Source organism: Protopterus annectens, chromosome 3.part0, assembly GCF_019279795.1.
Source record: "Protopterus annectens isolate FY-2018-M chromosome 3.part0, PAN1.0, whole genome shotgun sequence".
NCBI classification, from domain to species: domain Eukaryota; kingdom Metazoa; phylum Chordata; order Ceratodontiformes; family Protopteridae; genus Protopterus; species Protopterus annectens.
In genome coordinates, this window is record NC_056731.1 from 1928703539 (window position 1) to 1928719016 (window position 15478).

The window sequence follows — 15478 nt, forward strand, 5'->3', positions numbered from 1 at the left end:
GTCTGCTGTGCGGGACAGCAGTGTGTCTGACTATGGAGTCACCTATTACAACTGTATCGGGCATGTTGTTTCTCCTTCTGGCCTGTGACTGTTTGGCACACCAGCTTTGTGTGCTATGTGTTGCATGTGCTATGTTTGGAGGCTGTTTCATTGGGTGTCTGCTTTAGTGGCCTCTGTTGGTGTGCTGTGTGTGTGATTTCTGCCTCCGGGAATGTATTTCTGTGTTTATGTGTTTGGTTTGCAGTTGTGATAGGTCTATGTGGGTATGTGTTTGTGGTGTGTGTGGTTACCTTCTCCTACTGACTTGTTTTGGGTGTACTGAGTTGGGGAGCTCTGCCTCCGGTTTGGATGGATGGTTGCATCTCTCACATATATTTGTATTTCTTGGGTGGAGTTGGTGGTTGTCTGTGTACTTGGGGCAGGTGTAACATTGCCTCAGGATTCACAGATTCCACTTGTTGTGCCTGGCCTTACTGGATTGCATGTGTGGACAGATTATATTGCCATACTACTGATCAGTAATTACGTCATTGTTCATGCTTGCTCTATCATGTAGTAGCTTCCTCATTCTCTTGCATGTTTTGGTTATGGCTGGTGTCCACCATGCCAGATTTAGGCACTGTGTCTTGTTTTAATTTGGGACTGCATAATCCAAGCATTCCTGGCAGTGTTCATGGAATGGCTGTCTTACAGGTTCTGAGGCGTGGCCCATATTTTGCACCTGCACGGACCTTTCATGGATTCCACATCAGTTTGGAGGTGTGCAAATAATGCTTAGCACATGTTTTCCACTGTGATTTCCCGGACAGGGACTGTGGTCAGGATTTGTATATCCAGTGTGATTACTATATGGTCTGGTGTTACCAGTGAGCAATACACTTCTCATCTTGACATCCCGCACCCATGTTGCTGATTATCACATCCAGTATGCTTGCCCTCTTGTGGGTGTGCTACGTTGTTCCTGGGCCTTTTGGTTTGTGGATTCAATGACCTTTTGTCCTACACTGTTGCAGCTGGTATAATGCTCCCAGTCTATGTGTCTGGGTATTTGCAGTCGCCCAATATAATGTGGTTTGGAGGACTTGATATATTCATGTATTCCAGCATGGGCCCGATGCAGTTCCTGGTGTTGGGCCAGTACTCTGTAGCAGGCTATACACTGGGGGGCAGTTTTAGCCACTGTTACTTGAGCATGGCTAGTCCATGCTGCTTTTGTGGTGGTACCAACATGGGGGTGTGGTTATCCTTGACAATTCTTGCTGGTCACCCTCCTTTTGTAGCTTGTTCCAAGTGTTGAGGATGTACAGCACAGTATGAGGTGTAACCTGGTAGTGTTAGGGTGCTGTTGTGAGCCTTGCCTCAGTATTCTGTTACAGCACAGTTATCAACATTCTCCATACTGGGTGGGCTTAGTCTGCATGCATCTTGCTGTTTGACCTTATCCCTTATCTGATTCTTATCCCTTCTGGTACCTATGGAGATAGGTTTGTGTTTTGCGCCTTCCTATTCAGGGCACACTGTGCATGACAACAGCCTTTGCCAGTATCCATACGGCCTGCACTGATAGGTGCACGCCAGTCCTGGCAGGTGGTGCATCATGTCATGCTCAGCATGTCATCCCAGACTGGCACACAGTGGGTCCCCTTTGCCTAACTGCATTACTTTGAAAGTTGCACTTCATCATCTCGTTGTCCTGTTGTGGCATGCTGCTTGTTGAGGGTAGGATGTTAGACGGGTCCTCAGGTGTGCATATGGTACTTGGTGTTACATTACTTGACACATAGCATTCATGCCTCAGGTGGTGCTGCAGGGCTGCCTCTGTCGGATGCACATATTACACTTCCCTGTACATGTTTGTGAGCAGGTTGTGTCACATTAGGCATCCCTGTTACTATATGGTGAGTCGGAGAGGGGTATCATTCCCAAGGTTCCTACTGAGCCAATGTATGTGCTATGCGTTGCCTCTTTGCCAAGGCCAGGGCATACTGGGCACGCCTCCTTCTGCCTACTGGGGCAGGCTCAGGTTGTTCCTCCTCCGAGTCACGCTGTGCCTGTGGTGGCCTTGGCGATGGTGGGGGGCTGTTTGGCCCAGCCCTATGCTGGTCCTGCTGCAGCTGTTTTCGCATGATCATATTATGTAGCATAGCACATACCATGACAATTTGGGTACATGTAGTTGGTGTGTACTGCAAGGCTCCACCAGATGTGTCCAGACACCGGAACCGTGACTTGAGCAGCCCAAACACACGCTCTATTACATTACGTGTTTGTGCGTGTGCCTCATTATGGCGTTCCTGTTCAGGTGTGTGTGCGTTTCTGATGGGTGTCATCAGCCACGGCTCCAGTGCATATCCTGCATCCCCACTAGGTGTCCGTGTGGGATGTCCCCATTGGCAAATGTCTGGTACAGCTGCGTCAAATGCCAGATGTGGGAATCATGGTAGCTCCCAGGACAGCCAGCACACACATTCATTATTATGCCCTGGGCATCACACACGACCTGGCAGTTGATGGAGGGAAGCCCTTGCGGTTTATGTAGGCCCTACCCGCTCTCCTGCTGGTGCTTTGATGCGTATGCGTGCAGTCTATGGCACCCAGTACCTCAGGGTATTCCGCTATTTGCTGGAAGAGACGATGTTGCTGGCCAATACCTCACGGGCATTGGGGAAGTATACATGATCACCGACATGTGCTGACATGGCATCCAGGAACTGGTGCAGTACCCTGGAAGCTGATGCCTGTGATATCCCCATCATATCGCCAGTTGGTCTCTGGAAGGTACCTGTTGCTAGTATTCTTAGGCCAACACATACCTTGGTTTCCACTGGGATGGGTTCCCCTCTGTTGGTTCTGTGTGTGAGGCGTGGCCTGCACAGCTCCACTATTTGCTGCAGGAGGTCTCTGTCCACTCTATAGCGCTCTACTATCTCCAGCTCATGTAACCCGTGGTAGGTGACCCTGGGCCTGTACACTCTTCTCCGTCTCCTCACTGCGGGTTGTCTGGCACCATCTGCATTGTCACCACCCTCAGCAAGTCGCCTATGTCTCATTATGACAGCTATGGCAGCCCCTAACATTTCTGCTCTGAGTTCAGCTTTTTCAGTTTTCACTTCTGATAACTTAACTCCTGTCTTGCAGTGTCTCTTGAGAGAAACATTCTGCACTGCTGTTTGCAGAGTTTTAAGTGCTTGGCTGGCCTAGTATTCTGCCTGTGTAATTGCCTGCATCTAATTGTTTTCACCTGCTAGCTCCAGCAGTATTCCCTGCTAACTTCCTAGTACATCTGTTGCTTCCTTTTTCCTCTCTGTTTCCTCAGGGTGGAGCCGTGTTCAAACCAGCAGAAACACGCTCACAGTGGCTTACACGCACACATACTTACACAGTTCAGAATCTGCTTATTCGGGTTTAAACGCGTGCACGCCCGCGCAAACAGTGTTAAACATCTCCCAACACGCTCCCACATGCTTCGTCTGCCTTACACGCGCACACACTGCCTTACACGCGCGCACACCGCCTTACTCGCGCTTCATGGCGCGCACACGTGCGCATACACGTCCAGCAAGAAACTTTGGTGTAGGCAACAGTGTACACCTTCCATTTCTTGGCTTTCTCATGTTTACTTGGAGGCACACCTCCTTCCTTGATACCTCTCTGACATCTGTCATGTAACTCTACCTTCCAATGACTTTTATCCCTTTCTGCCATTCCCCCCTGTGATGTCACCTATCTCCTACTCTGTTCCTCCCCCTTCTGTAACTCTTACACTACTCAGACTGTGCTCATTTGCTATGTGACAGTGGAATTCAGTATCCTTACCCTAATTTGCATCAGATTGCCTACTAATGCTTAGTTACATCTCTTAGACTTGGCTTCCCCCCTTGGCAACCACTACACGGTGGCCATGTTGGTTTTCCTATGCTGGTCCCTCCATTGACATTCCATGTATTGCATAAAACCTACATTTGTAGGTTTAAAACCTTCGTTTTTATGTTTTATGCAGCGCAGCCCGTTTGCGTGGGGCTGCGCTGGGTTTACACATCGGCAATTGCCGAAAAAAAAAATAATATTTTTAATATTTTTGCATGGGGTTGCATTGCCAATGGCCACATATTTGGCCATTGGCATGCTGCCTATAACATATGCACCCTTTATTTGGAGCTGACATGGCTCCATTGCCGTGTTTGCAGAAACGTACTCAGTTGTCAACTGAGTACATTTCTGCAGCTAACACGGCTCTTACACGGGCTGTTCTTGGCTTCCTGGATCGCTAATCAGCCTCATTTGCATGCTATTCGGCTGCAAGTGGGCTGATTAGCTTAGCCACGCCCACTCCGTGTAAGAGCCGTGTTAGACTGACTCTTACACGGACTTTGGGCTGTTCCTGGATCGCGAAGGCTACATGGAGTCTTGCACTACTCTAAGACTCCGTGTAAGCCTTCGTGAATCCGGCCCATAGTCTTTCCTCCATGGTAAAAAATAACTTATTCCATTTTTGTATGAGTTCTTTGATATTATCCAAAATCTCTTTATAGTTTAGTTGCTCTGTTGTATTTATGTCATTTGTAATTGTAACTCCTAATTATTTGATTGTATCATTTCTAGATAGATATTTATATTTTTTATTAAATACTTTTTTGTTCATCTTTATTAGTAACATATTGGTTTTATTCTCATTAAATAATAGTCCAGAAATCTTCTTAAACTATTTTGTTGCTTTCCATAGTTCTTTTAGTGTATTATTTTTGATATGTTTTTGTGTTTGCCCCCAAAATATATTTTGTTTTCTTTGCGTTAAAGTGGAGTTTTTGCTTTGTGATGCAGGGGTCAAAAGTTTGAAAGTCTGAATATCAGAAAGAAGTTTGTTTATGAAACTAAACAAAAAAGGGGTGATGAATGTGGATGTGGGTCATCTGCTTATATGGAGGCGCTGTAAAAGTGTTGACCCCGTTTTAACTTTAGAGGTTATCATGGATAAAAAGTCTTTGAACAGGAGAACAGCGTGTTTGTTGGAATCTATTTCAATCACAAGAGAAAAGAATATGTAGTGGTCTTTAAGGTCAAAGGTCTGAATGAAAGAATGGAATTGATAAAAAGGCTACACCAGTGAGGTTTTCTTTAACCAAGTTTAGAAGAATTTAATCAGTGAAGGTCTGAAGAACAGCCATTAAGCTTTACCCAGTCCAAAACTCATATTGATTTTGGGACAGGAGGTGATGTTACTGTAGGTAGGTTTACAGTTGATTATGTTACCTAGTGCTGATAAAACTGATTGGTGGAACAGATACATTTTACTGTTCTTGTGCTATTTGGGCACTGGTTTGGCCAGTGCAACTTTTCAAATGTTGTACATAAGGTTTGATATGAAGCAAAGATTGTAACTATGAAATAAGGAAGTGATTATAAATTTTGTGCCATGTAATAGGAAACATGGAACCAAATTACCTGATCCAGGATATTTACAATTTCTTTGATGGTTACTTTTTTGAAGTAAAAGGGAAGTAGATTGAGAGGATGAGAGGGAGTTTAAAGATATGGAGATGAGAGATGTGTGGAGAGGATGGGAGGCTGTTGAATTCTTAAAGGAAGTCAGATACCAAAACGTATCATTTAATGCACTAAATAAAGACCAAGGCTGAGGACAGAGTAAGATATTTATAACCAGACAGAAGATTAACCTCCTGCCAGAAATGTTTTGGAGAGTTTTGCAAAAAGAGATGCTTGTATGTAATTGGTTTGAATGTATGGCTTTGAATGGCTTACTTTGCAAGGTTCCTAAGAGTGGTGAATTGAGAAGGACTGGCTTGGGAGGGGTTTACCTTCCACTTGTAACCAAACTTTGTCACATAATTTTAAAACTTGGTTAACTCCTTTTCTAAGAAAGACTGTAGCTTTGTTTTTAAATAGTCTGAAGATCATTGAATAGACTGCAAGATGATATGTTTACAGCAACAATGTCTGGGCCTTGACAGGTGAGAATGACAGATCAGTCTAGAATTTAGAGGTGTGATTTTAATTTGATGATATTATTTTGAGATTTGGTATGAAGGAGACAAACCTGGGGGAATATTTGATAAGCAGGCTGTGAAATGTGAGGGTAATGAAGGTGTGGTCATTGAAGGTGGGAGGAAGAATATTGATGCTTGAGATTTTTGAGGGTTGGCTGGTTATTATAGGTAATATAAACAGTGATAATTAAAGGTGATTAGGATTTGTATGAGCTTTAATGAATTGCATGAGATCTAGGTGTGAAAGAAATTCAGTTAGGTTACTAGCAGTTGGTGCAAGTAAGTTAAAATTAAAGTCACTCAGGATCAGTGTCTTTTTATGTCTGGTGATGCTTTAAATAATGTTATGAGTGAGAGACTGAAACTTACAGATGGAGGATGGTAGTGACACGTATGCTACAGACACAAAAAGTAGCTTATTATTAATATGAAGGATTTTAATGAGTAACTGGTTGAGTTCACTGTATGAGATAACACCAGCTTATGCAAATGCACAAATGTGTAGGTGAGGAGAAGAGTTTCTCCCCCTGGTCTGTGCCCTGAGATAACACTGGCTTATGCAACGGCACAAATGTGTAGGTGAGGATTAAAGAGGAGAAGAGTTTCTCCACCTGGTCTGTACCCCAGATATAGTTCATCATCATCATCATCATCAGCTCCCTTTGTTTCTATTTTCTACATAGGGTCAGAGTGCCTTGTCAACTGTCGCCATCTTTCTTGATTTATTGCCAGTCTCCTACCTTCTTCCATGGTCATGCCTGACTGTCACAGGTCTTCTCTCATGTAATCTGTTTATCTGTTTTGCTGGGAACCCTTGTTTCTTCTTACCTCCTTCCTATCTCTCTTCAGTATTTTGCCCTCTGCTTTCCTGCATATGTGCCTAAATCACTGTACTCTCTTCTCTTTGACCTTCTCTGCCATTGAAGCTGCTTTGGCTTCTGCTCTGATGTCATCATTTCTTCATTTATCCCACAGAATACATCCTACCACCCATCTCAGGCACTTTATCTCCATCACCTCTAGCTTCCTCTACCATACAGACATTCTGGTTGCACTACTGTTTTGTACACTTTAGTTTTAAGCTTTTTTGGCATTCTTCGGTCACACACTACCCTTGATAGTTTGTGCCAGTTGGCTGCAGCCCCTCTGACTGTAGCTTTGACTTCCTCATTCAGACTTCCATTGTCCTATACTACCCTTCCCAGATACTTCAGTTGGTTCACCTGTTCCACTAATCTCCCTTCTATATCAGTTCTCATCTTCTTGTGATTTCCTCCATTTGCTGCCATTACATTTGTCTTATCTGTACTCAGTTTCATCCCACATGCCTTCAGTTTTACATTTCTTTCCATTCCTGTATCCTTTGCAGATGTTCTTGTTCCTAGTATTCCTGTAATGGTACATCAACTGCATATAGCAGCTTTGTCAATCTGTCCTTGCCTGCTTGTTTTGCTAATGTAGTCTGTCACCAGTATGAACAAGTAGTGGGTAGGACTGGCCAATCCATCTTCCTTGGGACCTTGCCATATCCTTTTTTCCAAGTCTAGCAAATGCCCAGTTGGAGAATTTCCACATCTGTAGCTTATTCCCAATGATCTGTCTCACTGCAGACATTGGATTGGCTGTACTGCATCCCGATCTGAATTGAACTCCTTATCTCCCATACTTACTACTTGTCTACATATTCATTAATCGGTTATCCTCTCTGGTACTTTCATACAGTGTGACAGTAGTTTGATATCTCCCTACTGCCTGCATTTGTGAATGTCCCCTCTGTTCTTGGGCACTAGCTCATGAATGCTTATTCTCCAGTCATGAGGGATATTCCTTTCTTTCCGTACTGCTATGAGTAGCCTGTGAAGTCATTTCTGTCCTAACTCACCCGACATATTGAGCATATCTGGCACAACCTCATCTGAGACTGCTGCTTTTCCTATCTTTTTATTTACCTTAGTGCAATTCTTACTTCTTATTTTATCGTTGGCTGCGTCTCGGGCAGAACAGCTTCTGTAAAGTGTTCTCCATTCAGAAGCTACTAGAAGTACTCCTTCAGTCTGCCTTTAATATCCTTTGTTGATGGCATTCTTTACGAAGGGGGTCTGGTGAATATCTTCTTTATCTTCCTGTCCTTACCTTATAACTTGATAGAGTTTCTTTCTGCCATTTGATGAGTCACTTTTCAGTAGCTGGTAGACTGCCTCTTATGTCTCGATCTTTGCTCTTGTGACTGTTGTCTTAGTCTCTTGGTTAGCTAAACAGTATGAGTAAATAGCTAATTTGGTCAAGCCTGTTACTGATGCTTTATACATTTATTAGGGCACATGAGATTGCGTTTGGCTTAAGAGTGGGTTGCCTTTCCTGATGGCAAATGGACCTCCGTTATGATCAATGTTAGACCCTAGAAGGAATATCATGGACATAAATTTGATGAGATACTAAGAAAGAGAAAGTTTACAATGGGTGGGACTGAAGGTGAGTGTACAATGTAGGACATGTAGGACTTACAGTGCTTTGATTGTTGAGGGAAGGTTATTTAGGGAAAGTGAAATAGTGGGTGAGTGCAGACATTGGGTGCCAGTTTGTACTCCAGAGTAAGGAATATTATGTTAGAATATTGAAGTACTTGGAATTTGTTAGTGGCTTGGTATTGGTGTAGGAGATGTACAATGTTCATGAGAAGTAGGGTGAAGGGGTGTGGCATTATGTGGTTGTCCCAGTGAACATGAGAAGTAGAGTGAAAGTGTGTGGCATTATGTGGTTGTACAACATTACTAGGATTAGATGATTGGGGGTGTGCAGAGTGCTGTGAGAGAGACATTACTAGAGTAGAGAATGCATTTCAGGATAGAGGATGTAATGCATCAGGAAACTAGGGTATGAGGCACTGAGATGCCTGCAGTTAGATTATAATAAAGGAATGTTTAAAGACTGTAGTTGTTAAATTAGAGTATGGGATTGAGCAGGTTTTATATGCAAGTAATTCTGTGAAGTACAGAAGAAAAACATTAATGTTAGGTAATGAACATAACTGTGCTGTAAAGCAGAGTTGAAACAATGTTATAGATGCGGAATATTTCCATTTAACGTAGTGCTGGGGGTCACTTAGTGGAAAAATATTCAGTTCACATAAAGTGCAGATGTCTGCTGTGTGTAAAGAGTAGAACAAATAATTGGTGAAACCATTCCTTATGTGTACAGTTTCAGTGATGTAAACTGAGCATGATGTATAATGTTAAAAATGCAAGCTTGGGTGGCATTAGAGATACCACAGTATGCTGAAGACTATAGCAAGGGATAATGTCTGTAAAAGTTTGGGCACCTAGGCTGCTGTTACAAAGTTTACAAATTAGAGATGTCTGTACATACATATTAAAGAATAGATGTATTCTAATAAAAGTAACTGTAGAATTTAAACAAAATGCCTCTCGCATTGGAAAAACAGGAAGAGAGGGAGTGGCAAGCTGACACTGTACCACAGTGGCTGATTTAAATATCAGTAACGAAAATGAGATTAGAGGATCATAGCACTTTAGAGTATGGTTGTGTAATATAAAGGGAATGTTAACCACAATTGCTACAGGAATACCAAATGTATATAAAAAATATGCTGAAAAAGCCAGTATGGGGCTTGCTTGCAAAATTCTATCTAGAAAAAAATTTAAAAAATTGCAGGGGGCTAATAGCTGAGATATCCGGGTCTATATTAGATCAGCGAATGCTTAAAAAAGTGAACGCTGATTGATCGACCTTATGTAAGCGAAAGCTTGCAATCTCGAACTGTCAGATCAGCAATTTTTTTCCTAGGGAAAAAAGTCGCTGATCCAAAACACATACACACAACACAAGCACACCAAACAAACAAAAATCCACACACATACACCTAAAATCTGACACCGAACCCTACACTAAACTATGCACACACCACTAACTATCTACTTACCTTAACCCTAACCCTAAGGTCCGTCATTATCGCATACTCACCTACCCGCTCCCTAACCCTAACTCACCTAAACCTGCCCTAACCCTCACGCCCACACAATCACACACTTACCTGAATCCGACCCGTAACTTTCCACCACAGTACTGAAAATACCGAAGCAACAGAAACGGACAAACAAATTCTTTCCCTAGGAAAAAAATTGAGTTTCTGTTGCTTCGATATTTTTAACTTTCACTAAAATAAGGTCGCTCAATCAGCGTTCGCTTGTATAAGCATTCGCTGATCTAATATAGACCTGAGATATCCTACATATGGCTGGATTGAGAAGCGAGAAATGAAGTATGTGTGCATAAGCCATAGTAACTAGTGAGTGCATGGTACAACATCTAATTATGGGGCAGGTAGGTAACTAAAACGCACTGGAGACTCATTGCCCATCTGGGACAATAGTTACCATAAAGATCAAAGCAATATAGTAACAGTGGCCAGCTAAATGAATATTTTAAAGTTCACTGTCAGGCATCATGTTTCAGATAACTGTTGCATTTGGAAATCTAATTCCTAAAGTCATCTCTGAGACAAGTCCAGCACACTTTACAATAGGTCATGTGAAAGGTTTCAGAGCTTTAATCACTGTGGCTCTTGCCGCTCCAAGTACATGGACCTCTAACTGTAACTTTGTATTTATGTGCTGGTAGCACAGTAAATACATTTTAGTTATGTGAATTGTACAGCCAAGTATGTATAAGACTTATAATACATTGTATCCAGTGCTGCTTTTATAATGTTTGAATTAATTTGTTAATTGATATCATTATATCTTACATCAATATTTTGATTCACTTTAACGATATCTCAAAGACATGTTGATGAGTTTAACAAGTCTTTGGTGAAGAACATGTGGAAAACAAGTCAAAAGCCAGTATAACAACACTGTTCATCCATTCTAGGTACAAAATGACTTGTCCTTTCACGTGGCCAAACCACATGATGGAGATGGATGGTCAAGCTGTCAAAGCAATCATTGATGAGCACAATTTCCAGGATGATGTAGCGTATGGGAGGACAAAGGTTTTCATCCGCACACCACAAACACTTTTTGCACTAGAACAGCATCGAGCAGAACTGATTCCGTATATTATTGTCCTTTTACAGAAGGTAAGAGTTTGCATGTGCATAAACACTATGGCAAAAGCATCATCAATTAATCTAACTGATTATTTTTGTTTATATTTTATACTAGTCTTTGGACAGTAAAGATTATTGTTGGTAGGACTGCATAAACAAAATATAGAAAACAATTGCTTGTAAACTGTTTTGTATCTCTAGCAATTAATTTTGTGCTGTCATAATATGTGTACTCTTTCCTATTATTGTGCTCTGCTTCAGTAAATTGTAATATCATGTATAACAACTTGTCGCTGTGTATTTGTCTTCATACTATGGAGCTTTTTTATGGAAATACAATGTGCAAAATTATTCTGCCTGACAGATAGGTGCAAATGTAAAAATTACATTGGAGAGTCAACTTAAGAGCCTATATGTTAAACCTGTATAGTCAGTATCCTTGACTTCACTTAAGATCTAGTTGCTGCATACATGGTTTATTATTAGTAAAGGACAGAATAATTTTTTATGATAGAACTTTAGTCAGAGTGGAAGAACTGATATTAGCTTTTACCTGCTGACTGATCTTGGAAGGACTTGCTTTTACTAATGATAATGTTATAAGATACTGTCAGTTTTTTATGGTGTTGAAAAAATTTACACATAATGCATAAACATATGTGCCTTACTGTGAAATTGTCCAAAATAGGAATGGGATATAGTGATTGAACAAACTCTTAATAAAAAAAAACCTCAGGTCATTCAGATTTGTACAATGTGGTAAAATACTTTGCTTCACCAAACTGTAGCAATGTAGTCAAAGCTATTTTGAAACTAAGTGAAATGTAGAGGACATATTTGTGAAATTAAACTATCTAAACTGAATTTACCTACAGCAGAAAAGCCCTTACGACCCTCCCCACTCCGAAAACAACACAGTAAACTATATCTTCCCTTATGTACTGTGAATTGTACTGTCCAAAGTGCCTAACTCAATTGACCAAGAAGTAGCAGAGTAATCGTCTATCCTCACTTAATATTAGTTTTCTTTTAACAATGTGCCTGTGCATTAACTGAAAGACATTCGCTATATTGATATTTCCAGCACACGTACCATGCAAATGGGTTAACAGCTTACATAGTTTTTTGATGAATTGTCTTACTGCTCGTGCAGGGAGTGTAGCGCTGCTCGGTTCACCCTCAATATGCTAGGGCTTACTTTGCTTCCCTACCATACCCTAATTTTCACCCACCCTTTAAATTTAAAAGACAACTTACCCCTCCCACATGAATCACAATCCATTCTACATCCTGTCAAACAGCCCACCCCATCCCTTTACATTTAACAGTGAAACTACTGACAACTACTACTCTCTACTTTCTTACATTTTTTCCTGCTATATTGCCTTGGACATTATAACTTGCCATTTCCATCACAGACATTTGCTAAGGCCCACTTTCCTAACATCCAGCCCTCCTAATACAAGTTTTATCCCCAACCTCCACATTAAATCTTCTTCAAATCATTCTGTCTCTATCAATTACTCCAAAGTAAATTATTTAAAACTATTCCCAGCTATAACAAAATGTTATATTAAACCTCTTACTAAAAGCAAATGGTGATACTCCACCCAACTCTTTACTATAAAACAAAATCTAAGTAGTAATACCCACTATAACTGAGGCCAACCTCAACATTTACACCCCAGTCTATAAACGTACCATCACCCACTCATAACTACCACAATTTCTTATCTACAAAAATATTCCACATCAGTCTATAAAGTATATGCAAGAGACTGCCAGAAATACATGCATGGGTAACAACCAACTCTCCTGATATCTTAGAAGTCACAGAAACCTGGCAAAACAGGAAATAAAAAAGAAGAAATCCTTTGTCCTGAGTACAGCATAACCATTATAGACAGAAAGTATAAAAATGCAGGAGGATTAGTAATGGTGTAAAGAAACACTTATTACATTTCTACATACCTGACTACCCTTTCCTCAGTTCCATAATGCACAACAACTACTTGCATTAACTGAATTAAATGTAGATAAAAAATACTCATAGCAGGTCTCTACATTCTTCCTTGTAACAATACACCAGTTCTAGAAGATAAACTGTACTGGTTCACATCCAACACAGAACAAGAGACAATAACCCTAGATTGCGATATTATAGACTGGAACACTATTGTCTCCAATAAACCATCAAATAGTATACAACTGTGCAGCTTTTCCCAAATTATTAGTACCACATCTAGGTATAATAAACAATCATCCAAAGAATCTATCCTGGACTGGATTCTTATATCCCACCCAATAAAATACACAACCTATGGCATGCAGCAATCACCTCCTAACCTACCTAGTTATACAGCAATCCAATTTAACTTTTAAACACCAATTTAGCAATATAAGAAACCTATGCAGATTCCAACCTGTAAGCTTCATAAACACCATACATTATCAAAACTGGAACGTCCTAAAAAACGTACCCCTCGATGGAGCAGTCACAGAATTTAACAATACTTTTCTGACCATACATAGAATACTAGCCCCTATTTGGACTGAAAGAATCAAAGCCAAACCTGCTCCATGGCTATCCAGACATATCAGATAACTAATGCAAAATAAGGGCACAGCATGCAGAGCCTGGCAGAGAAATAAAACAACCTGTAATGTACTACAACTTAGACAACTAAAAATATTGTTAAATAGTACATTATATATGATAAAAATACGTATTATAATCCTGGCTAAAACAAGCACAAGACAAATCGAAAACTATTCAGGGAATTAATCAACATCTTACACAACCCAGGCAAAACCACTAATCCAACTCTTACAATTGTTCATGAAAATATAAGCATATCCTGACAATTCAACTCCTACTTTATTGAATCTGTGGTCTGTCTACTCAAAAGCACATCAACAAAGTTTTCATATCCTCCTACACAAACACCTGATGCAGATAACCATTTCTCTTTTTACCCCAATCCCCACTTCTTTCATCAGAAAAACTCCTACTAATAAATTTTCAGTCATAATCAACCAACCAGTCATTAAAAGAACATTATATCCCTGAACTCTGGAATAAAATCCTATGTTATACCCCTACACAAACTTATCAAACTGTAGATCCATTGCTATATTGTCACCCTTATCAAAAATTTTTGGAGAATTGCATCTAATGAGAACTTCTTAATTGCATACTACCAAACAAATGCACCTCTCAAATGTAGCAAAACCTTAGCTCCATCATGGCACCACTTCTGATCTGGTCAGTTTCATCAGTGCTGTCAACCTAAAAAGGAATTGGGCTACTCTTGTGACAACCCTCTTCCTGGAATTATCAAAGGCTTTTGACACTATCTGCCTCACCAAACTCCTACAAAAACTTTCCAGCTTAGGCCTCTCTAACCTTGCTCCTGACTGGTTCCACAGTTATCTAACTAATAGGCTGCAGGCAAAGAAATGGGAAAATTATCACTCTTCCTTCTTGCTCATATCTCTTGGTGTGCTGCAAGGTTCCATACTTGGCCTCTATTGTTTATCATCTCTATAAATGAACTACATGCTGCATCTATGCATGGAAGAATAGTCCAACAGGGTGAAGACTTTGCAGTAATCTGCACAGCCAAAAACTTATCAACCCTCCAACAATATACCCACTAATATTTTGTTCATTCAAAACCTGGCTCACCCAACTCCCAGCTCCTCTAAACCATAAAAAAATCTTATATTATTAACTCCAAGATAGTTGAATAGCTAAAAAAATCTTTTCACTGTAACTTATAAAACAATAGTTTCAGAAAACAAACTGATAGGAGTTGCAATAGATAATCAAATGAAATTTGACCTCCATATATCTCAACCTAAAAGAAAAACACACAAAAAACAAGCCAGCTTCTACAGAGCTAGACATTTACTCATAGACTCTGTGAGGAGGAGCATTGCTGTGTCATTTCTCCTCCCTATCCTCACAGTGACAATTCATAAAATACTCCGCAAACCAGAACAATCCTAAGCCTCGTACATTTCATTCACCAAACAGAGCACTAGGATCTGGCAACAAATTGTTCCTTGCCACATCTACATCTCATAACAAGGCAGGAGTTAACCTGTATTCAAATGATCTATCAAGAGCATGGAACACTACACCACTCAAGCCTCAAGGCGAGACAAAACCTGAACTTGCACCTCGAGCACACATGGCTTTGCTCCTGTCACACTCCAGGTTAATAAAAGTACTACATCAACCCATGTATTCTTATTTGCTCTAATAGACTATACTCTTGTGATGGGAATTATGATGGTCTACCCAACTGTGCAACCACTCTAACTGTTTTATTAAATAGCTTAATTAATGTCTGCTGTAAATACTGTGCTATCCTTATTATACCACGATATTATCTTTGTC

General features: G+C 40.6%; 1 protein-coding gene across 1 annotated transcript in view; it reads left to right on the forward strand.

The window, feature by feature from the left end:
* The window catches only part of LOC122797191 (unconventional myosin-Id-like), a 2023191-nt gene that overhangs the window by 1060172 nt on the left and 947541 nt on the right, over positions 1 to 15478 (forward strand). Inside the window, exon 16 of the mRNA XM_044066013.1 lies at positions 10896 to 11103. Coding sequence (XP_043921948.1) covers positions 10896 to 11103 — 208 coding nt within the window. The remainder of the gene's footprint in view (positions 1 to 10895; positions 11104 to 15478) is intronic.